This window comes from Dermacentor albipictus, chromosome 1 (assembly GCF_038994185.2).
Source record: "Dermacentor albipictus isolate Rhodes 1998 colony chromosome 1, USDA_Dalb.pri_finalv2, whole genome shotgun sequence".
In the NCBI taxonomy this organism is placed as follows: Eukaryota; Metazoa; Arthropoda; class Arachnida; order Ixodida; family Ixodidae; genus Dermacentor; species Dermacentor albipictus.
Genome location: NC_091821.1, coordinates 112,916,353 through 112,938,565, shown reverse-complemented (window position 1 = coordinate 112,938,565; position 22,213 = coordinate 112,916,353). Strand labels below are relative to the sequence as shown.

The window sequence follows — 22,213 nt, the reverse complement described above, 5'->3', positions numbered from 1 at the left end:
CAATGTTCGCTAATATCTACCAACTCGCCCAACAACAAGTTCTACTAGCAGTAACGAAATGTATTCTTTGCTGCTGGTGCAAATTTTTCGCAGGAGTGTAATCGTTAACACGTTGTTAACGAAAATTGTAGAGCAACATGAAAAACTCCCAACGCAGCTTTCTCTTGCTTGATACGTGCTACGTAAAAGTGTTTTTCTGAGCGTGAAACGTTTTTCAGAGTGCACCAGAGTGCACTCTGAAAGGGCAAGAAGCGGTCTGCCAAGATCTTCGCAGCGCTGTTCGCTGACCTTTCCGGTGGTTTTTAATTGTTTCATGGATTTTCAAGTTCAAATGCAGCACTGTGGGCTATGAGGCGAGCCATATTGGAGGTCTCCGGATCGCAGATATGCCAGTACTCGGGCATTTTCCCATTTTATTGACATCAATATGCAGCAGCCACCAAGTAGAAGAAAAATTAGTGCAATAATTAGCGTTTGTTCACCTTCTTTAATCTAGTGTAGAAATTCAGCAATCATGAAAGCTGTCAAAACAAGAAAGCAAGAAAAATTAAAAGCTAAAAATGTAGCATGAGAAATAGCAATACATGTAACAAACATAAGTACTCATTATTACCTTCATTATCATCAGGTGTTGTAGGTGCTTTAGCATGCTCATTGCATGGAGAGTCTCAGAACATTGGTAGCGGCTGTTTCCTTTTAGCCTGAAATATAAAATTTCCCTTTATTTTAGCACAAGGCAGTGCTGATCTGCAACTTTATTTAAATGAGGACAACTCTAACATGTCAACGATTTGTACGTCATTTTTCCTAAAAACACTCGAGCGCGCAGCATATTTTGGGATCCGCACAGCACTGCTTACGGCAAGATACGACGACCCGAAATGCATAAGCTGCGGCGGCCGGCATGCTTTTGACCCCCGCAAGATGGCGACGTGGCGGCTTCACTTAGCGGGCACTCCCTCCACTCCAACAGTTTTTCTTTATACTCCTTTGGATGCACTATCGCTGTAAACTGGGAGCATGACATCATCATCACCCTATCAGTACAGTCTTCCGTTCTTTGTCGCTCGCATGCTGTGTCAACGCAGAAAGAAGGTAACGTGCAAGAAAATGAGTGGGAAATAGGCAACAGCGCACTGAAAACGAAGACGTTTTCAGTGCGCTGTTGCTTATATGCCATGAATCAATACCAACTCGCCCAGTCTTCCATCCTCTTTAGTGCGAGAAGAAGTGTGGGCAATAAAAGGAATGGTGCCACTTTTGTTTTCACATTTCACTATTTGTCACGCACTCGCGTATTTCCATTCATAAAGAAGACAATAGTACATGTAGCACCTGTAACTATTTGCTTTCAAAGCAAAACGTTTTTGCCTGTTTCCCTAAGGTGCGTTTCGTGGCTGCTCGGTCGGTTTGTTGCCGAGTGGACTGGGCCGATCCTGGATACTGCTGTAATCCACGGTCGCGTGTCAAAGGCTGAGCACATAAAAACTTGCGCTGTGAAAGTAGGTGTGGCATTTGCACCTGTGTCATGGAACTGAAGCGCATTCTCAAAGCCAAGATGGAGCATCTTGCCGGCCGAAGCATGTATTCGATATGCTGTAAAACGCGGTGCAGAACACGAACAGTTGCATGCGCGTTGCCGCAAAGCCAAAAGAAAAATATGATGGGAGAATGTGGGTGATTCCTGCGCGTGGTTGGAAATAAAATTACACGCATTGTACGATTCTTTGCATAGCATTTAACTGAAAAGTTTCAAGAACGCTTCGTGTAATGTAGGTTCCAAGTGCGTTGGAGCTGCCCTTTCTTTTTCTTGCCGAGTCAATAAATGCATTTCCGTGTCTGTCTGTGATGTGTGGGTCAGCCATATGAAGCCAATAGTTAATCAAGCTTCTCGGTTATCCTTTTTGTTCGTGTGTGTCTCAGCAGAGTCGCCAGTATGAACCAAATTGATGAAACATAAGTGAAAGCTTTGTTTTTTACATTGCAGCTGGACATAATACGGGCTACCATCAAGAAAGAACTGGGCATTGCAGTAATGGAAATCCGGGATCCAATGGCAATTATTCAAGGTGGAAACGTGCTTTTCACAGGTATATCCTCAGCCACAGTAGGACATTTCTCTTAAAAGTGGGAAGAAGCATTACATTGAACTAAACATCACAGTTTCTGCCTCCAAATTAAATTTGTGACATTTACATTACCTATTCCTAAGTGTAAATGAAGTTTATACTTGCTTTTCTCATTAATTCTGTGTTGCATGCCATAAAAGATATCATCCTTCCTGAAAGCTTCGCTTCCCTACATTCATTAGATCATGGGTGTGCGTTGCAGGTCGTGAGTTCTTTGTGGGTATATCACCTTGGACAAATGAGGCAGGAGCACGGGCACTGGCTGCTGCATTCCCCGAATATCCAGTGACACCTGTAAAACTGCCCAAGCGAAACCATCTCAAGGCCCTTTTGTCCATGGCTGGCCCCGATGTCATCTGCCTGTCAGACAGCCCGGAGGCACAGGCTGTGAAAAGGGTACTGTTCGATATAGTATATTCTGTGGTGACAACCATAACATATCATTTCTTGTATTGTGCAGTGCCAGGTAGCAAATTAGCGCAAGGTTATGCCCAATAAGGCTTCAACTAGGACGAGTTGATACGACATCATTCGGTTTACTATGCTGGTCTCGGCACTCTTCATAATTGCGCACATGTGTGTCAGTTTCTTTCAGTTTGTCCTTTGTGTGACAGTCTAGCACAGTGAACAGACCGGTGTCATAACTTTAATAGCTCGAGTCAATGCCTTATTGTATTTTGTATACTGTCGCGAGTATTTTGTCGTTCACAAATATTTTGCTAAACAGTATTTAGTACTGGAACTTAAATATCGTTAGGTGGCATTTTGTACTCTCGTTAATTTGTTCAACGGGAGTTGACTCGCTGCAAATACATCACATCGTTAGCCCTCATTTGACAAACCATCACCGTGTGGCTCCAATCCACGCTGTGAAGCTGGTTGGCCAGGGAAGCTGTGGTATCACCTGATCTGATAGACCAACACTCTAAGAACATTTGCACCCTTTGGGGTGTATATTGGCCACCCAACAATAATCGTCATCTGTCTTACTTGTACTTCCTTTCTTGAAAACGCTGTGCTCGTTACTTATTGTCAAGAATGCTTTGTCATGCTTATAATGCGTGTGCCGTTCGTGACTTTAAAGTACCGGGCTCACAGCGTTAAAGAAAGGAAATGCGGACAAGACAGATGACGATTATTGGTGTGTGGCAAATATACACCACAAAGGGTGCAACTGCTTTTGGAGTGAACTAGATGTACACTGTTAAACAAATGTACACCCTTTGGGGTGTATATTTGCCACACAACAGTAATCGTCATCTGTATTTTATTTATTTGGTACATACTGCTAGCCTTAACGAAGGCTTTGGCAGGAAAGGGTACATCCATAAAAGGGAAAATACATCATTCACACAGGGTTCAACGATAATCGTTTACAAGAGGCCTTGGCTTTGGTTTAAAAAATAAGCTTATACACACACACGTACAGCAATATAGACAGTGCGCATTCATGGTGACAATAGAACATAATGTAAAAAACCACATTTCATCATGTAGCAACAAAGATATGGTTAGACAGCTTAGACAAAAAAGAATCGAGGGTTGTACAATCGACAACTTCTTGTGGTAACATATTCCATTCTCTGATAGCTTGTGGGAAGTATGAATATCTGAAGGTGTCATTGTGAAACCTATACTCAGATAATTGTTTATTGTGTTTCATTCTTGAAATTCTAGCGTTAGAGTGTACTAAAAACTTATTTTTGTCTATTTTTAGGGCATTGCTCTGGAGAATAAACAGGAATTTTAGTCAGAGATATCTAGCACGATCGCTAATTGTTGAGAGTCCGGCTAAGCGTAGAAGTTCAGTTGGGGAATCATGACGACGGTATTTATTATAAATGAATCTTACTGCTTTTCTTTGTACGTTCTCTAATTTCGCTATGGCACATTTAGTGTATGGAAACCAGCATATGGCGCCCTATTCTATAACGGAGCGAATGAGTGACGTGTACGCGAGTAGTTTGGTGTTGGGTGAAGTGTATCTTCAGAAGAGTAGGCAGGCGTTGTGCCCCTTCCGGTGGCAGTTGCCAGCCTGCTCCTCGCTATCCCTTTCCTGTTACCTGTGTATATGTGTATATGTGTGCAAAACAAATAATAATAATAATATCTGAGGGACCGTTTGAGGGAAAAAAGCGCTGAGAGTGATTTTGTTGCCACGTATGACACGTGTTAGTTCCATTTTAGATCGGAAGAGATAATTATACCTAAATACTTGTATTCTTCTACCCTGTGTAGTTCTTTTTGCTGAATTTGGTATGGAAAGGTTAGTGGTTCTTTCTTTCTCGTTACTGTCATGCAGACAGTTTTTTCTGCATTTAGCGTCATCTGCCAGTCTTGACACCATTTTGCTATATTTTTAAGTGCGTCATTCAGAACAACTTGATCATCCTTGGTATGTATTGGTTTATAAATAATGCAGTCATCTGCGAACATGCGTACCGTTGTGTCAATGCCGTTTGCGATGTGGTTAATAAAAAGAAGGAAGAGAATGGGAGCTAAAACTGTGCCCTGAGGCACACCGGATAAAACGTCAACGTAGTCTGAGGATTGCCCTTCGAAATGAACGAGTTGTTGATGTCCTGACAAATATGCTTTTAACCACTTTGTAAGAATACCGTGTCCCAGAATTCCTTGCAGCTTATGGATTAGTGTTGGATGCGATACCCGATCAAAAGCTTTTGATAGGTCTAGAAAAATTATGTCTACCTGTCCTTGCTTATCGATTGTTAATGCTAGGTCATGAATAGTCTCTATTAATTGAGTTGTTGTAGACAAACCACTCCTAAATCCATGTTGGTTAGGGTTAATTAGAGAATTACTTTCAACAAAAGTTACGATGTGTTTTAATATTAAATGCTCAAGAATTTTTCCTGCTGTACAAGTGAGTGAAATAGGACAGAAGTTTGAAGGATTTGTAGCATCACCTGATTTATGTATCGGAATAATTTTTGCAATTTTCCTTTCTTGTGGAACCTCAGAAGTTTTCAACGATTTTGTAAAAATTAGCAATAAGTATTTAGAAACCCATTCAGCGTACCTTCTGAGAAAAGTATTTGGAATGTTATCTGGGCCGCTGGATGTTTTTATATCAAGATAAAGTAATAAAGAAAGAATTCCCGCTTCCTTTATATTTAGCTCACATGGTAGTTCACCTATGTCACTTGTCTGTGCGATGTTGTCTGGGATAGTGTTGTCTACTGTGAAAACTGATTGGAAAAATTGATTAAATTGGGTAGCCTTGGTTAAGGCTTCTGTTGGCAATAAGTTGCTCTTCTTCGGAACCCTAGATTTGAGCTAGTGCCAAAATTTATGAAGGGATTTTTTAATGAAATTATTTAAGGTTTCATCTAAGTACTTTTGTTTAGCAGTTTTCACTGCTATCTTCAACGCGTGAGAAAGTTCGCTAATTTTTCTTGTACAATTGATGAAAAAAATTCTTTTGTTTCTAAGCTTTCTGAGCCTTGCAAGTCTGCGTTTTAAATGTATAATCTCTCTTGATATCCATGGGTTCGTTTTGCGTACCGTTTTTATTTTCTTAGGAATGAATTTTCTGAGACAGTGATCAACATTGGCCCTGAAAAGCACCCATAGGTTATCAGTTGGCATGCTTTCATCGTGGAAACACCGAAGGAATTCTGGGTAAGATTCTTCTAGGGAGTCAAGAACACTAACGTCATCAGCATTTGTCCAGTCGTATATTTGAGTCTCTTTCTTTCGCGCTCGCGGCCGGTTGTGCAATTGTAATGAACATATGGTTGCTTTGTGATCTGCAATGCCATTGACTGTTTCCCAAGAGATTGTGTTATCGGGAATATTGTCGCTGAAGAAGGTGAGGTCTAATATATTGCTGGTTTTCGTGGTTACACGTGTTGGTGCATGTATAATCTGCTTGAGGCTAAAGTTAAAGGCAATTTCCAGCAATGCTTCTGCGCAGGACGGATCGGCAGTTCCGCCGTCAAGCGTTGCCCAGTCTATTGAGGGTAGGTTATAGTCACCCGTGAGTATAATTTTATGAGTATCCTGAAGATGACGTTGCATGTAATCAGCCAGTGCGTGAAGCATACTGCAATCGGCGTTTGGGGGCCTGTACATAGTTCCGACGAAGAATACAAATTTACCGACAGTAATCTTACACCACAATGCTTCTATACCATGTACGTCAGGCATGGGCATCGTTGGAATGTCGTCTCTCACCAAAATTGCAACACCACACCCCCGAGCGCACCTATCTTTGCGCAGGACAATATAGCCGGGTGGAAAGATACCGCTGCTCGGAATTCGTGATGACAGCCATGTTTCACTGATTGTGACTATTTGCGGAGAGTGCTCCAGAAGAAACGCTTCTAATTCTTCGGTTTTGTTTACAACGCTTCTGGAATTAATGTTCACTATAGTTAGCTTTTCTTGTTGGTCAGGCTGTTCCCGTTTTTTGCAAAGTTCTGCTTTTTCCTGTTTAATGGTACTTTGTCACCACTTTCTTCGTCCCAAACGAACACGTCATCATTAACCTTAATTTTATCAAAAATCAATTTGACTTTATCCTTATTTTCTCGATTGGTCTTGCAGCTATCCCATAGTTGTTTCCTAATATTACGCACCCTTAACGAGAAATCTTCACTGACTGATATGGTGGTACCTTTTAGTTTGGTGCAGTTCTTAAATATGTTAGTTTTATCTCTGGAATCAAGCAGCTTAAAAATAACAGGACGTGTCTTGTTTTCTTTTTTGGCCCCAAGGCGGTGAATCCTCTCTATTCCAGAAATAGTGCCACCAAGTTTATTTTGAACGAGTTTCACACATATTTCATTTTCAAGGCGCTCGACAGTCTCCTCTTGTTCTTCCTTAATTCCGTAAACGATTAGGTTCGATCGCCTACTTCTGTTTTCGAGGTCGTCAACCTGCCGTGCTAGGTTAGTCACGGTTCGTTCCAATCGGATAATTTTGTCTTCTACGTCACCTACCCTACCCTCGATGTGCGACAGTCCATCCAGTTTGGCGTGAATGATTGCTAAGGATTCAGAAGCCGCCTTGTTCTCGCTTTTAATGTCGTTAAGATCTGCAGCCATTTTGCGTATTTCGTTCATGACTTCTTGAATAGTAGGACCAGGATTACTTTCTATGCCTCCAGACAAGAGTAATAAATTTCTTAAGGAAACACCATACTCGGCAACAAGTGAACACACTTGCCATGGGCACGGCAGCACCACAAGAAACACATTGTTACTACGAAAACATTTCCCGTAATCCTTCCTCACCTAGACGAGAAAGATGAAGTGGTTCGTGAGCGCCATGCTCACTGCGGAGGGCAGTGTCCAATGCTGACGATCGACAAGTTGCTCCATTTATACGCCGTTGGTATCGCTGCCATCTCAGTTGTAGAAGTGAAGCGGTAGGGTGCACTCTCCCGCCAGTCCATCTCGTCGAGGGCTGCGCCGGACAGGGTGCGCATCCGCTGTGTTCCATGGATTTCAGTAAACGGAAGATCAAGCAGCGAAGCCGGGCCGTGATCCTGTATGCAGACGCTGTGGGGCAACAAAAAAACCAAGGACCTGGACGAGAAAGATAAAGTGGTTCGTGAGCGCCATGCTCACTGCGGCGCGGCCGTTCCCAATGTCGACGATCGACAAGTTGCTCCATTTATACGCCGTTGGTGTCGCTGCCATCTCAGTTGTAGAAGTGAAGCGATAGGGTTCGCTCTCCCGCCAGTCCATCTCGTCGAGGGCTGCGCCGGACAGGGTGCGCATCCGCTGTGTTCCATGGATTTCAGTAAACGGAAGATCAAGCAGCGAAGCCGGGCCGTGATCCTGTATGCATACGTTGTGGGGCAACAAAAAACCAAGGACCTGGACGAGAAAGATGAAGTGGTTCGTGAGCGCCATGCTCACTGCGGTGCGGCTGTGCCCCTGCTTGCGTTTCCTGAAAATGCTGCGCTCGCTACTTTCCTGTTGAGAATGCTCTGTCATGCTGATAGCGCGCATGCCGTTCATGACTTGGAAGTACTGGGCTCGCAGTGTTGTAGAAAGGAAGTGCGGGTGAGCCAGATGACGTTTATCGTTGTGTGGCAAGATACGACAGACACTGCAATGCAGAGAAGCCGCAGATAAACAAAGTTGACGATGGCAGTGCCACCGCTTCCGCACAGTTTGTCACATTCTTCGATGACCAACATCCAGACAACTACTTCTGAAATTAGTCTGTCATGCTTCTTTTTTTTTAAGTACAATAATCGCATGATAAACAACTTTTTTTTCTTCCTATTCTGAACTTGTTCAGGCATGGTCAAAAGCCTGTTTGTAATTCCCAGCAGTTTCTTCATCAGCTTATCAAAACAGTGGTTCGTTCTGCAGTGTGTTCACTGTTGATTCAAGAAGAGATGGCAAACGGGCATTGATATGAAAAAAAAAAAAAAATCTGTGCATTGTTTATTTATTGCACCAATGGCATGGATCACAGGAAAATATGCTCTGTAGAAGATCACATTATAAGGTATGCTATTGTAATGCATAGGTGATAAATGCTCCATAGAAATGATATTTGCTTATACATACCACTAATATTACTCCAGAAAAGTTAAAATTATAAAAACCAACACCCGGTGATTAGACTTGGCGACCATCCGTGCTCACTATGGCTTTTTTTCTCGTGCCGAAATATTTTAGATAATTACCTGCAATATTTTTTTGTAGTGTATGCAATCAGCATGGCTTTAATGTACTGGTAAGTGGAACCCAAATGTAGATCGGCAACACACAGTGTAAAACAGAGCCAGCAATACCGATTGGTAAAATGTCACTGTGAGCTCTCACCAAGCTCATTTTTATTTTAATTAAAGCTGAAGGGCAGGTTCAGACCTACAAACTGCAAGTCCAAGAACTATTCAATGGGAAAGATGGCATTTAAGAAGGTGCCAAAATAGTCTATGTAAAACTGACTGAAAAAAGGAACTAGGGGCACCAGGCAAACTATGGGTTAACAGCAGGAACTGCACCTTCCTTGTCTTCTTTGTCCAGAAGTGAGTCTGTGCCACTGCATGGAGAGTGCTCCTTTCGGACACTTTTGCTGCAAGAAAGCAGACCAACATGATCATTTACACACCTTGCAGGAAAGCCCAGCATTTGGTCTTGTTCTGCTTTTAGTCTGTTTTACCAATGAAGTGTTTCTGCAAGAATGTTTTTTATGTAAGTGCGGCTAAAAAATGTAAATCCCGACATATGCCTGAGCTTGTCGTGCAGAAAATGCAACTCATTTGCAACACCCTGTCAAAAACTTTGCTAGAGGTAAAATGACAAGGGAGGATCATCTGAAAAGTTGCAGTTCAACTGGCACTGGTAACATATTGCACCTGTATACTATTTGCCAATATATCAAAATAGTTAATTGTGTGAGTGCCTCAATCTCCCTACAGAAATGCTGTTTGAATGTTGCAAGTGTAAATTGGCCTAATTTGAATACGGGTGTCCGAAGAGCTTTAAGGTTCATGAATTTCGATGAATTCTGTCAACACTGAAGCTGGAAATGGGCCCATATGGCCATAGGGTAGACAGTTGCCTCTTCTGGAATAGTTTGCTCAATATTGCTCCCACCCCAGCTGTTGAATGAGGTGAGCCTCTCATGCTGCAACTTTTACAGACATTACTGTGATCAACTATATCAGAGATTTGTGAATTAGGCTCAAGTATGATATGCCATGAAAAAATTTGACTGAAATGAATGAAACGGGCGCTAGTGCATTTACTTTTGAACTTGAAACACCAGATCAATGGTTTGGTCTTAATAGTTTGTCCAGTCTCACCAAAGCGAGCAAAAAGTGGATCGGTTGACCTCCTAAGCATCTGACCAGTTTAGGTTTAATGGCCCCTGTTGCTTGCAGCTGTGAACAAAAACAGCAGCAACAGCAAAAGAGTTTCACGACATGTCACGTAGAGCCCTGTATAGAGTGGGCAGCCCCCACTTTTAACCTTGTAGAAAAAGGCTCCGAGGCCAGCTTGCTTTGCACCGGCGAAGGCTTGCGCAGTGGCAGTGACTCCGTTTTGGTGGTGGCCACTCCTATGAGGTTTTGGGGAACGGTGGGGAGCCCCCGCAGAACCACTCTCTGGTCTCTTTCCTTGGCCATGTAGTAGTCTCCCGAGTCGAAATAGACTTGCTGCACACACGTAATAAGAAAAAAAAAATCAATATCGCAGGTTTCAATTTTTGCATTCTTGAGCCATTTAGTGCTTGTGCAGGCACTGCTCAAGTCTCATTACATTACGGGGAGCTAGCACGGGAACTTCAAGCCTGTTTTTCATATGTGCATACTTTCTGGTTAACACTTCGCTCATGGTGAATGACATTTCCAGTATTTCAGAGGTGTAATTTGCCAATCCAGTTTAGTTAACAATATTTTTTGTTTCACAAATATGTGCAGATACCAGCCTAGAAGAAACCATGTAGCCAAGCTGAAAAGGAACCAGTCCCGATTTTAGCATTTAAAGAACTGTAACATCTGTTAAGCGAGGTAATTAGGTCTGCCCAGACAGGTGTGACTATACAATTTAATAGTCCATCACCCTTGTTTCGCACGGAATGTGGCAGCCCTTTAGATTTCCTGGTAAAGTGCAGAGCAGGTACTGTTTAAAATTGTTCCTGCCCAAATCTGTTTCATGTACACTTATAGAGGTTTCACGGCTTCATCTATTTAATTTACCTGCAATATTTTTTTCGGAGCCACAATTTTACTGCTGTATCTGAAGAGGAATTACCACATTATATACACTTTTGCATATAGTTAAAGAAAAAAAAATGTTGCTAAATTGGCTAATCATTATTGGCAATGAATCGTCATTATGATATATCAGGTATATTCATTGTAACTTGGTACGTGGTTCTTTCGCGCAGCAATTTACTTTTGTGAGGTGTCTTTCCACTAATGGCCAAATGCAACGAAATATCACTTTGGCTAAATTAGATATAAATATGTATACAGGGTGTCCCAGGTAAATTTAGCCAGAGTTTAAAAAAATGCCGATGCACTCTAAGGCGACACGATCAAATGCATGTTGCTGACTAGTGTATGTAGTAAGTCGCTATTTTTTATTATGCCTAATTGCGTAATTATTAAATTAATTAACCAACTTCTGAAGCAACGAAGTTAGGCAAAACATTCCATTTAGAAAGTTGTAGAGCGGTCCGATTAAACCGTTTATAATTTTCGATCTATTACGTATTAGTTTTTTTCCGCTTACTGCCAGATGCCCGCAAGATACAGAAGAAAAACACCACGTGACATGCCCGCTTGCGCGCCGTGATTGCAATGCTCCTAAAGGTTCCGCGTACAAACGAACACAGCTTGTAGCCGAGTGTGCTGCCGCTTACTCTTTCCTTACTTACCATGGGAAAAATAGGTGTTTTTGTAGATTACGCCAGATGCTGTTCTGAAGGAACTACTGCACTGAATATTTTATGTAATACATAAACAAAAAGCAGAATGAATGCACTTTTCACGCATAAAGGTTTTGTTAACGAGATATATGTTATAAAAAAGATATAAATTGCCAGTATCAAGATTGTGAGATAACACTGAACAAAGTTTCTAAAGACACGCTTGTATCTACTAAGAACATTATGTAAAAAAATTGAGATACAAAATATATTGCCGTCTAATTGACACTATCTCCGAAAAAAAATTTGTAGTGGAATACCTGTTCAACGAAAAATTTTTAACTGCGAGCACTACAGTTGGGCGTGCCGGGCTGCGGCCGCCGATGTCCCGGGCTGGTTTGCGTCGGTAGTCCCTCTCAGAGTCCAAGTCCGACGAAAAGGCAGCATCCTCAGACTCGCTGCTGCACGATCCGTCAATAGAATGAGCCGCAGACGCAGCGAAATCGCGAGATCTTCGATCATTCGGTGCGCGAGCGCTGCTCCCGGAGGCAGCCATTTTTGCTTCCTACTTTGACGATCGCGAAACTTCGGAGCACGTTCATAAATTACCGCCTCTTGGGAAAAAAATCGAACTGCTTTAGAAAATAAAAATATAGTTCTCCTTCACGTCCGATAGCGCAGTGTGTTCGTGAGTGGCGCGAAAGCTCTCGAAAGTGGCGTTTCAAATCATCGTTAGCGGGCTAACGATACACAATGGGCGCGGTACGGAAATAGTTAAAAGGCGACAGGGCAACCGTTATCGTAGTGAAAGCGATAACGGTTGCTGTTGTCAGTCGCACAGCCAACGCCTACGTCGTTGCCCTGTCGCGGTAGAGCACCCTGTTGAATGCTATGTTCGTTTGTACGCGGAACGTTTGGAAACACTGCAATCACGGCGCGCAAGCAGGCATGTCACGTGTTTTTTTTCCGCGGGCATCTGCAGTAATCGAAAAAAAAAAACATAATGTACAGGAAATTACAAACTGTTCAATCGGACGTTTTGCAAACCGCTCTACAACTTTCTAAGTGGAATGTTTTGCCCAACTTCGTTGTTTCAGAAGTGGGTAATTAATCTTGACTCATTATGCAGGTAAGCAGAATAAAAAAATTGTTCGACTTACTTCATACGATAGTCAGCAACATGCATTCACTCGCTTCGTCTTAGAAAGCATCGGCATATCTTTAAACTCTGGCTAAAGTTAGCTTGGACACCCTGTATACTATTGCAGCAACCTTTTCAGTACGGATAATTGCATGTGTTTCTCAAGAACCCTTAAACACCTAAGCAGACAATGCGTGTACCTGGTGGTCAGCGGATATGACGCAGATCCCAGACCACAGTCTTCAGATTTTCAGCGCACCGTGGGCGCTGCATGCCCAGTCCCGGGTGTAATGCCGAGAATGCCTGCGACCGATAACGGCGTCGGCGTCTTTTATATGCGAGTAGCATTCTTTGGGAACTTCACCCACTTTGCGGTATTGTTTGTCTGACTCCAGCATGGTTCACTGGGCAGTCCATGGTCAAATCTGGCTGCTGGGGTAAATGAACTGTGTTCGAAACTAGTCGTCAGACATGTTCACGTGGTGCATTCACTCGTATTTGAGTCTAAGAGAAGCTTCCGTGCAAAATTTTATCTACACTATCTAAAACTAGCCTTTCTGCGCTCTTCAAAATTTCGTTGCATTTGGCCTTTAAATTATCTCTGCTGGACATCTTATCCCCAAAGACGACATTATAAATTAAATTGACGCATTCAAATTTCTTGCAACCTTGAGTAATCTGTTATAATAAAAAGTCAACTTGACGTTATTCTCGCTCGCTCTGCTTCTCTTACTGCTTCCGCATGGACTGTTTTCATACCGTCACTTAAAATACGCTCAAACTCGGTCCCATGCTAATTGTTTAAGCTTCTGCACGAGCTTTGCATTCACCTGACCTTCAATTACTCCATCTTTGGCACTTAATTGAGATTGTCTTATGAGTCATGACCTTCAAAAATTACAATGCATTTCTTGAGACAGACTCCATTCCAGATCTTATCTTAGTACACTTTCCCATTCAGCAAATGACAGCCACCAAAACTGACAAAATGAGCTTGCCATTACGTACATTACTTACAAACCGTCTGGTGCATCTGGTGCCAGACATCTGCCGACACTGTATATAACACGACGTTTTGGCTTAAAGGGACTCTAAAGGCAAGGCAATTACTAAGTCTACGAGGACTGTCTAAATACCATTCCAGAAACCTCGCAACGCTTGTTTCGTGTGAATACTAAGTTTACGAGAAAATTGCATCTGGAGGGTCCTAATACCTTTTTCGAAATTCAAATCTCCAGCCACCCAACCGGGGGGAGGGGTGACGGTGTATACACCGTCACTGCCCTTTGTTACCGTCTGGCAGTAAAACGGCGCACGACAGACGGCGGTACGGTCTATTGCCCAAAGCGCAAACGCGTGGCCATGGAGAAACCGAGCCAAGACAGCGGTAGATTTGCCGTTGCAGCTGCTTTGTGGTCAAATGTCGTGGACCGTTCGGGCATCCTGCGACATCACATGGAAGTTGAATTCTCTACTACTTTCAGTTTGTGCGAGTTTCACGAGCCAGCAAAACCAGCGCAGCACTGCACGATAATGAAACTAGTGAAACGCTAAAGCGTGGGTGGCACGGAGACGAGCGAAAACGAAACCTTTCGACGTTTTCAAGTGTAATCTCAATTAATTCTTTTTGCTAAAGATGAAATAGAACTGGATAAGTAGCATTTTATTTCCTTTTGTGACAGAATCGGGCAAGTATACCAGGGGAGTCGCTAATTATGTCCTGCATTTACCTCAATTTCTCCATTATTAAGGTTCTGTTCGCGATAATATTGATGCCTTAGAGATTCTCAAGCGCTAATCACTTTAGTTTTACTTAATATTTTCCTTTAGTGTCCCTTTAATGTAATTCAGCGTGTTTGCACACCTCTGTCGATTTACAAAATACGGAAGGCCTTTACTTGAGATTTGACCATATTTTAGGACGGGATGAAACAAAGTAGCACACGATGAACTCTGCAAAGCAAACGGAATGCATTTCTTGGTATTTTTTGTTTTTGTATTTTTTTCTAACCCTGCTGTGTGGCTATTTTAACGCCAGCTCTACAAACTCTCTGCGGGCACGTAGTGCAGCGCCAAGACAATTTGGTGACATTTTACATGTGAAAATGTATGAGCCGGTTCGTATACTTCCAGCAGTTCACTCATGTGCGAATTTCTCCCATCAGCCTGACTTTCTAATAGACTGTGCTGCAAGTCTCACCCCTTTCTTCTGTCGTTTCTGGAAAACCAGAGCTCCTCCGGGAACTGTTCTCCCTGGGTACTTAGACATGAACTTCGATTCTTCCACCAGTTGGGCTTGTCGCTCTATTTGCTGCCGAAGGACAAGAGCATACCAGTTGATTTGCACGAAATAGAGGCACACCTACGCAAAGATGCGCTCCGCGGAAGAAAAATATTGCGGCACTAGCTTGAGTGGAATGTTGATTTACCGACGCTGGAAAAAAACGACGAAAACATTACTACTCAGGTACAGGGCGCACAATCCTTGATCGATTCCACTGGACATTACTAAGTTCCCCACGCTAATCAAATAGTACTGATATACGAATGACATCGCATAGGTTGACATCTCCGGTCTGACATGGCTTCGTGCACACGACCTATGGCGGCGCTGGGAACGGCACTCCGGTGACGTTATTTGCCTTTTAGTCTGCCTGCTGCTTTTCGGCTCGTAGAACTTTATTTTAAACTTCAGAGGGTAGAGCTGAAACTTTCTTTCGTTCCGGTTCTTTGTTTCTGTTCAATTCCAGAGTGAAAAATGAAGGTTTGAACAAGTTTGCGTTCGTTTGCACAACCTGAATTTAATTGCAAGAAAGCAGCGTAACTTTATTCTTTACGGAAACTATACAGCGGTCCTGCGCTCCACGAAACATTTAAAACAGAAAGGAAAGAAAGTTACGCATGCTTCTTCAGGCCGCCAACAGTTACACACACACACGCGCGCACACGCACACACACCACTGTGGAAGCACGCCTCGGAAGTAACACGTGATTTACACAGCACTTTAATTTACATACCAATGTGATCGAGAACAACCGTCCAGGTAGGAAGCGCTTCATTTTCTCCGTCCTCCGGAGAACTGTTTGGCGGTTACCAATTTCAAACGCTCAGAGTATTTACTAACATTTATACCTTCCTGAGGCGAGTTGGTGACAACATAATAATGGTGCTGCTACTTATACAATGACATCAAGTTTGTTTGCGTTTGCATGCAGGTGGCATGGTTGAACTAAAGCCCCTGCATCTACGCGCCACCGCCGGCCAAGGGCGGTGGCGCGTAGATGCAGGGGCTTTAGGTTGAACCATAAGTGCAGGTAGTCTATGGGTAAAAAGTTTCAGGGAAGGTGGCCAACCTGAACCGAGCACCTCTAGTTTTATTTTTATTTTTAGGTTCAGTTTCGGTTCAATACCCTAATTTTATTTAGTTTGCTGCCGCTCTCGCTGTGCAAGTTATATTCGAGTGTTGATTTTATGTCAGTGTTATGTGGCGAAAAGACGTTATACGTTTTAAATGCCTTCCATAAAACCACAGCCGTCACGGCCATGGACGCGATCTCTTCAATCAATCCCAAAAACATAACTGGAGCGCTCAGCTTAGGAACCGAAACAAATGGCGCTTCGACTGAACTGTTGCACACGTCAACCCACGGCGCACCGCGGTCGACCGTGCCTTAAGAGGAATCTTTAGCTTGGGTGCTCCTATCTAAATACACGTAAAAGGAGAATTCACTTTTTTCGGCAACCACTGCACCAAACTTGACAAGGATTGTTGCATTTAAAAGCTTAAAATCTAGTGACTGTTGGTTTCGGATTTTTTTATTTAGGTCGTCAATTTTTTATTAGAAATTGGCGAAAAATTGAAAATTTTCGATAGACGACACTTTCAAGTTTACAACTCCAGAGTGAACTCAACAGAACTCCAGAACTCAGCAACGAAAATTGATAATACAATTCCGTGAATCGCATCTAATAGTACATTTCAAGCGGACAAAATTGACATGTTACACATGAATCTCAAAAAGTTTAGTAATATGGAAATACAGCTTTTGCAGAACCCTTGTATACGGCGTAATAAATTCAGGTAAGATATAAAATGACGTATCGAATTTGTCCGCTTTGAATGATCTAATGGGTTCCGTTTACAGAACCGCGATATCTGTTTTTTATGCAGAGAGTTATGAATCTGTAAACTTCGTGCTTCTATCTTCTTCAAACTTCCGAATTTTTGAAAATCTTAACGAAATTCAGGACCTAAATCGAAATTGCGCTACCAACAGTCCCTAGAATTTAACTCTCTCTAAAATGCAACAAATTTGATTAAAATCGGTTTAGGGGTTATCTCAGAAAAACGTTTTTGCCTTTTACATGTATTTGAATAGGCCACGTCGGAGTTGGGCCCGGGCTTCCGCTTAACGGATGCGTTCGGTCACATCCCTCTGCGCCACCCGGTCACTACTGCTGCTTGAGATTTTTACATATTTGAGATCTCAGCAACGGGTATAGCTACCTGGGATCAGAGTACGCAGTGTGTTCTATATTCAAGCTGCAGGCAGGCACGTACCCAGGGGGGGGCCCGGCCCCCCCCCCCCAAAATCAAGCGGCATACCCTCCCCCCCCCAACCCCTCCACGCCCACGCCACCACTCCTCACACATTCCTAAAGCGCCGCCAGATCAATGTTGAGACTTGGCAGCTGTTCATCGGTCAGCATTATGCTGCCTTTTTCACTCCTTTTAGATGGCGGTAGTTATCGGCATCTCTTGTAATGTGAAGGACAGTTTTCTCATAGATTCCGCACCCGCGCGATTAACTCGAGATGCGTTCAATTGTCACCATCTATTCAACCGTCACGCGCATAGCTGTTGCTTTTGTTAGTTCAACCTTCTTTGTTTAGGCTGGTCCTGGGACCAGGAGAGGGATGCGGCTGTTACTCAGCTGGTGTGTGCTCTCATGAAACGAGTTGCGGCCGGAGAAAACGCCAATTGCGTTTAACTTATCCCTTTGCTTCATTATTTCCTTGAGTTACGGCTCGCTGCGACGCTGGCAGATGCCCGGAACCATATACACTTGATATGGGTTAGATAAGGTGGGAAATAAAATAATGTGAAAGAGCGTCCATCATGAAACCCTGCAATAACCCTTAAACCCATAAGTAAGATGACTGTCACCCGTTACCTCGTCTGTTTTTCCCTAATTGTATAGCACTTTTCGTGCAAAATTGGCAACTGGAAACAAAAATCGCAAGGAGTTGAGAAATTAAGCGATCTACTAAGGGAGAGAGCCAAGGTAACAACCAAACTGCAAGCAAACGCGAATAATAAATAAGTTAACCGTTGTTTATGAGAATAATTATGGATCAACATCTTTTTATTTAAAAAGGAAGTAGAGAAAACGCCGCCGGAAGTGGAGAACAATTACTTGTTTGGAACCGCCTCACGTAGCCACTTCTCTGCTGTGCTTATGTGGGTGTTTTTCTAACCTTTCGCGGTGAGCGCTGTACGTCTAGAATCGCAGAGTCCTGCGCTCTACGCGGTTGTATGGGACTGGAGGCCGTACAGCGTTACGCAATTCGCGGAGCTGTCAAAACTGATCAACAAGGCAAAACAAATAACTGATATTCGAAACTATAACATGAGAAAGACTGAAGAAGCCGTAAAAAATGAACGCAGCCTGAAATCAGTAAAAAATAAACCTGGCATAGGACAAACAATGATGTATGCACTAAAAGATAAGAAGGATAATATCATCAGCAATCTCGAAGATATAGTAAAAGCAGCGGAAAAATTCTAAGCTGACCTGTATACAGCACCCAGAGGAGTCACGATAGCTCACTTAGAAACAGTAATGAACAGGATACAGAAACTCTCCTATAACTAGCGATGAGGTCAGAAGGGCCCTGCAAGACATGAAACGATGAAGAGCGGGAGGAGAAGGTGGAATAACAGTTGATTTAATCAAAGATGGAGAAAACATAATGCTTGGAAAACTGGCGGCTCTTTATACGAAGTGTCTATCGACTGCAAGGGTCCCAGAAAACTGGAAGAATGCAGATATTATACTAATCCACAAAAAAAGGAGACGTTAAAGAATTGAACAATTATGGGACCATTAGCTTGCTCCCAGTATTATATAAAATATTAACCAAAATAATCTCCAATAGAATAAGGGCAACACTGGATTTTGTCAACCAAGGGAACAGGCTGGCTTCAGGAAGATATACTTTACACTGGATCACATCCATGTCATCAATCAGGTTATCGCGAAATCTGCAGAGTACAATAAGCCTCGCTATGTGGCTTATATAGATTACGAAAAGGCATTTGATTCAGTAGAGATACCAGCAATCGTAGATGCACTACGTAATCAAGGAGTACAGAACGCTTACGTAAAAAGCTTGGAAAATATTGCTACATGCGTGTGGTATTTGTTTGCTTGAACGAGGCGCGTAGACGCCATAACTCCAGAAAAGAGGAGGAAGAACGAACTGGGCTCGCGCTGTGAATCTAACCGGTCAGCGCTGCAACGTTTTTGTAAATATAATCTGTAAATAGTTTCTCGTCTTACTGACTCGTCCTTCGCGAAATAACATCTACAGAGGTTCTACAGCTACCTTAGTTCTACAAAAGAAAAGCAGGGAGATACCTATAGAGAAAGGGGTCAGACAGGGAGACACAATTTCTCCAAAGTTATTCATTGCGCGCTTAGAAGAATTCAAGCTATTAAACTGGGAAGGCTTAGGAGTAAAGATCGACGGCAAATATTTCAGCAACCTTCGGTTTGCCGATGACATTGTTCTATTCAACAACAATGCAGACGAGTTACAACAAATAATTGGAGACCTTAACAGAGAGAGTGTAAGAGTGGGGTTGAATATTAATATGCAGAAGACGAAGATAATGATAAATAGCCGGGCAAAGGAACAAGAGATCAGGATCGCCAGTCGGCCACTAGAGACTGTGAAGGAGTATGTTAACCTATAGGTCAATTAATCACAGGGAACCCTGATCATAGGAAGGAAATTCACAGAAGAATAAAAATAGGTTGGATCGCATACGGCAGACATTGCCAGCTCCTGACTGGAAGCTTTCCATTATTATTGAAAAGTAAGGTGTGCAATCAGTGCATTTTGCCAGTGCTGACATATGGGGCAGAGACTTGAGAGCAAGTTAAGGACCGCGCAAAGAGCGATCGAACGAAGATTGCTAGGCATAACGTTAAAAGAGAAAGAGAGTGGTTTGGATCAGAGAGCGAACGGGTATAGACGATCTTCTAATTGACATAAAGAGGAAAAAACTTCAGCTGGGCAGGTCATGTAATGCGCCGGTTAGATAACCGTTGGACCATTAGGGTTACAGAATGGGTACCAAGAGAAGGGAAACGCAATCGAGGACGACAAAACACTAGGTGGAGCGATGAAATTAGGAAATTCGCGGGCGCTAGTTGGAATCGGTTGGCGCAGGACAGGGGTAATTGGAGATCGCAGGGAGAGGCCTTCGTCCTGCGGTGGACATAAAACACGCTGATGATGATGATGATGACGATGACGACGACAATGATGATGATGATGATGATGATGGAGTTGGTTGCCCCCCCCCCCCCCCCCGAAAAAAAATCCTGGGTACGTGCCTGGCTGCAGGTGAGCAGGAAGTGTTGAGGCTGGTGGTGTCAGTTTGTAATTGTAATTTTCTCGAAGCAGCAGGAAGATCGTGATAGTGTGGAAAAGTTACATTTTTCTTTTTAACCTAACTTAAACACAGTGGAAGAGAAATTTCATTGTGATGACCTGTCAACTTTTGCCGCCGGGGCGGAGGAAAATTAGCAGCACTCGTTCGGCTAGTCGGTTCTTGCATAGTTCGGGAAAAACGTGACAGAAGACAGGCACCAAATAAGAAAGACGAGGTTTAAAATACTTATTTTTACTTAGGGGCGAATATACTGGCTGCAATCCGTGGCTAAGGAGCACTCAATATTACGGACATAACGGATTTGACTGTCCGCTCTGCGCTTACGTGAAGAGGTCGCGTGTCGAACGTTGTCATGTTATCTTTGTCCCCAGTGGAGTTGTGACCCGCCGCTGTAGCCCAGTGGTTATGGCGTTGCGCTGCTGAGCTGCCGGCCGCATTTCGATGGGAGCGAAATGCAAAAAACGCTCGTGTACTTAGATTTAGGTGCACGTTAAAAATTAAATTATGGGGTGTAACGTGCCAAAACCACTTTCTGATTATGAGGCACGCCATAGTGGAGGACTCCGGAAATTTCGACGACCTGGGGTTCTTTAACGTGCACCTAAATCTAAGTACACGGGTGTTTTCGCATTTCGCCCCCATCGAAATGCGGCCGCGGTGGCCGGGATTCGATCCCGGGACCTCGTGCTTAGCAGCCCAACACCATAGCCACCAAGCAACCACGGCGGGTTCCCCACAAGATCTCAAATAGGGGAAAGTTCCCGCAGCGGTATAGTGAACGCGTGGTGCAGAGGGACGCGGCCGACCGGATCGCCAAATACCACGGCGCGCGCCACGCCCTTGTCTGCCGTGAAAAAAAAGAAAAAAAAAAGGCTTCAGAAACGACAGGCAAGCGGCTTTAAAAGCACGACTGATAAGTAACGAAATAGTCAAAAACCTCAACTGACAAAGGTAAATCAAGCAGTCTGTGGGAATATCAGCACAGCAAGGTATACGAGGAGACAGCGGCTTAATAACCGACACTGAACTCAGCATCGCAACTACGCGTTACGTTTCATATCTGCTTCAAGGGCCCGTTAACAGTCAACAGCTATATACTACGGAACACATCTCTGCACTGCGTGAAATAAGGCCAACAATATTAAGTGTGGAGAGTGACGCGCGTGAGCAGCCTGAAAGCCAAGGTCCCCTTATTAAACAAGTGAATGTTCTAGAGGAACCGTCATTTAGGATAAGCCTAAAAGCGACGCTCCCACCTGTTCATGCTTGCCGGTGATTTCGACTTCCGCAGAACATCCTGCGACTTGGCTGTCTTCTGTAGCCATGACTTTAACAGACGGTAAGCGGAGCACTCGGCAAAACAGAATCTTGCAGCTAAGGCAACAAAGCGTTTGGGCTTGCTTAACGGCTATGCGAAAGACAACTGCGGCTGCACGCGGCAGAATACAGCACGCAACCGATCTACACCAGGAGGCGGGAACTCCGTATGCCTCCCATTGACCGTGTCAAATCGCGTCACAATTACGTCAGGCATACAGTCAACGTCAATGCCTATGGACGGCCAGAAAGTAAATCACAAACAAAAGTGATAGTGACGTGACGTGCTCCCCTTTCGCCCTCCTCTCCCCTGACAGCTGTCCGTCGCTCAGCTAGCCGGTGCGACCGTTCAGCTTCACTGCACGAGTGTCGATACGCGGAGCGCTGGCTTCTGCGTGTTACACATGCAGCGTGCCATAGAATGGAAACGAAACACAAACCTTCGTTTGATTTTTTTTTTATAGCGATCGTAATTATATGGACATTGCAGGCGAATCTCGACCGGCGGCGTCGCCGTTTCCAAGTGCGATAAGCATCGCGGCCGCGCGCCGTATGCTGTAAGCACAGAGAAAGAAATC

General features: G+C 43.5%; 2 protein-coding genes across 2 annotated transcripts in view; one reads left to right on the top strand and one right to left on the bottom strand.

Annotated features, from left to right (window-relative positions):
• The window catches only part of LOC139049446 (N(G),N(G)-dimethylarginine dimethylaminohydrolase 1), a 78,566-nt gene that overhangs the window by 29,016 nt on the left and 27,337 nt on the right, over nucleotides 1-22,213 (top strand). The window contains exons 2-3 of the mRNA XM_070524835.1: nucleotides 1,988-2,090; nucleotides 2,332-2,525. Coding sequence (XP_070380936.1) covers nucleotides 1,988-2,090; nucleotides 2,332-2,525 — 297 coding nt within the window. The remainder of the gene's footprint in view (nucleotides 1-1,987; nucleotides 2,091-2,331; nucleotides 2,526-22,213) is intronic.
• On the bottom strand, nucleotides 8,526-21,785 carry LOC139049448 (cAMP-regulated phosphoprotein 19-like). Its single transcript, XM_070524837.1, has 4 exons — nucleotides 21,575-21,785; nucleotides 14,834-14,944; nucleotides 10,091-10,275; nucleotides 8,526-9,191 (listed from the first exon to the last, which is right to left on the bottom strand). Exons 1-4 carry the CDS (start codon nucleotides 21,641-21,643, stop codon nucleotides 9,095-9,097), a joined length of 462 nt encoding a protein of 153 aa, XP_070380938.1. The 5' UTR covers nucleotides 21,644-21,785; the 3' UTR covers nucleotides 8,526-9,094.

Excerpts from the sequence above, each read along its gene's own strand:
- LOC139049448 (XM_070524837.1), bottom strand. The coding sequence starts at position 21,643 with ATGGCTACAGAAGACAGCCAAGTCGCAGGATGTTCTGCGGAAGTCGAA. Across the intron at positions 14,945-21,574 it reads TCACCGGCAAGCATGAACAG|CAAATAGAGCGACAAGCCCA; the intron begins GTGGGAGCGTCG and ends GTCCTTCGGCAG. Across the intron at positions 9,192-10,090 it reads TCGGAGCCTTTTTCTACAAG|CAAAAGTGTCCGAAAGGAGC; the intron begins GTTAAAAGTGGG and ends GCTTTCTTGCAG.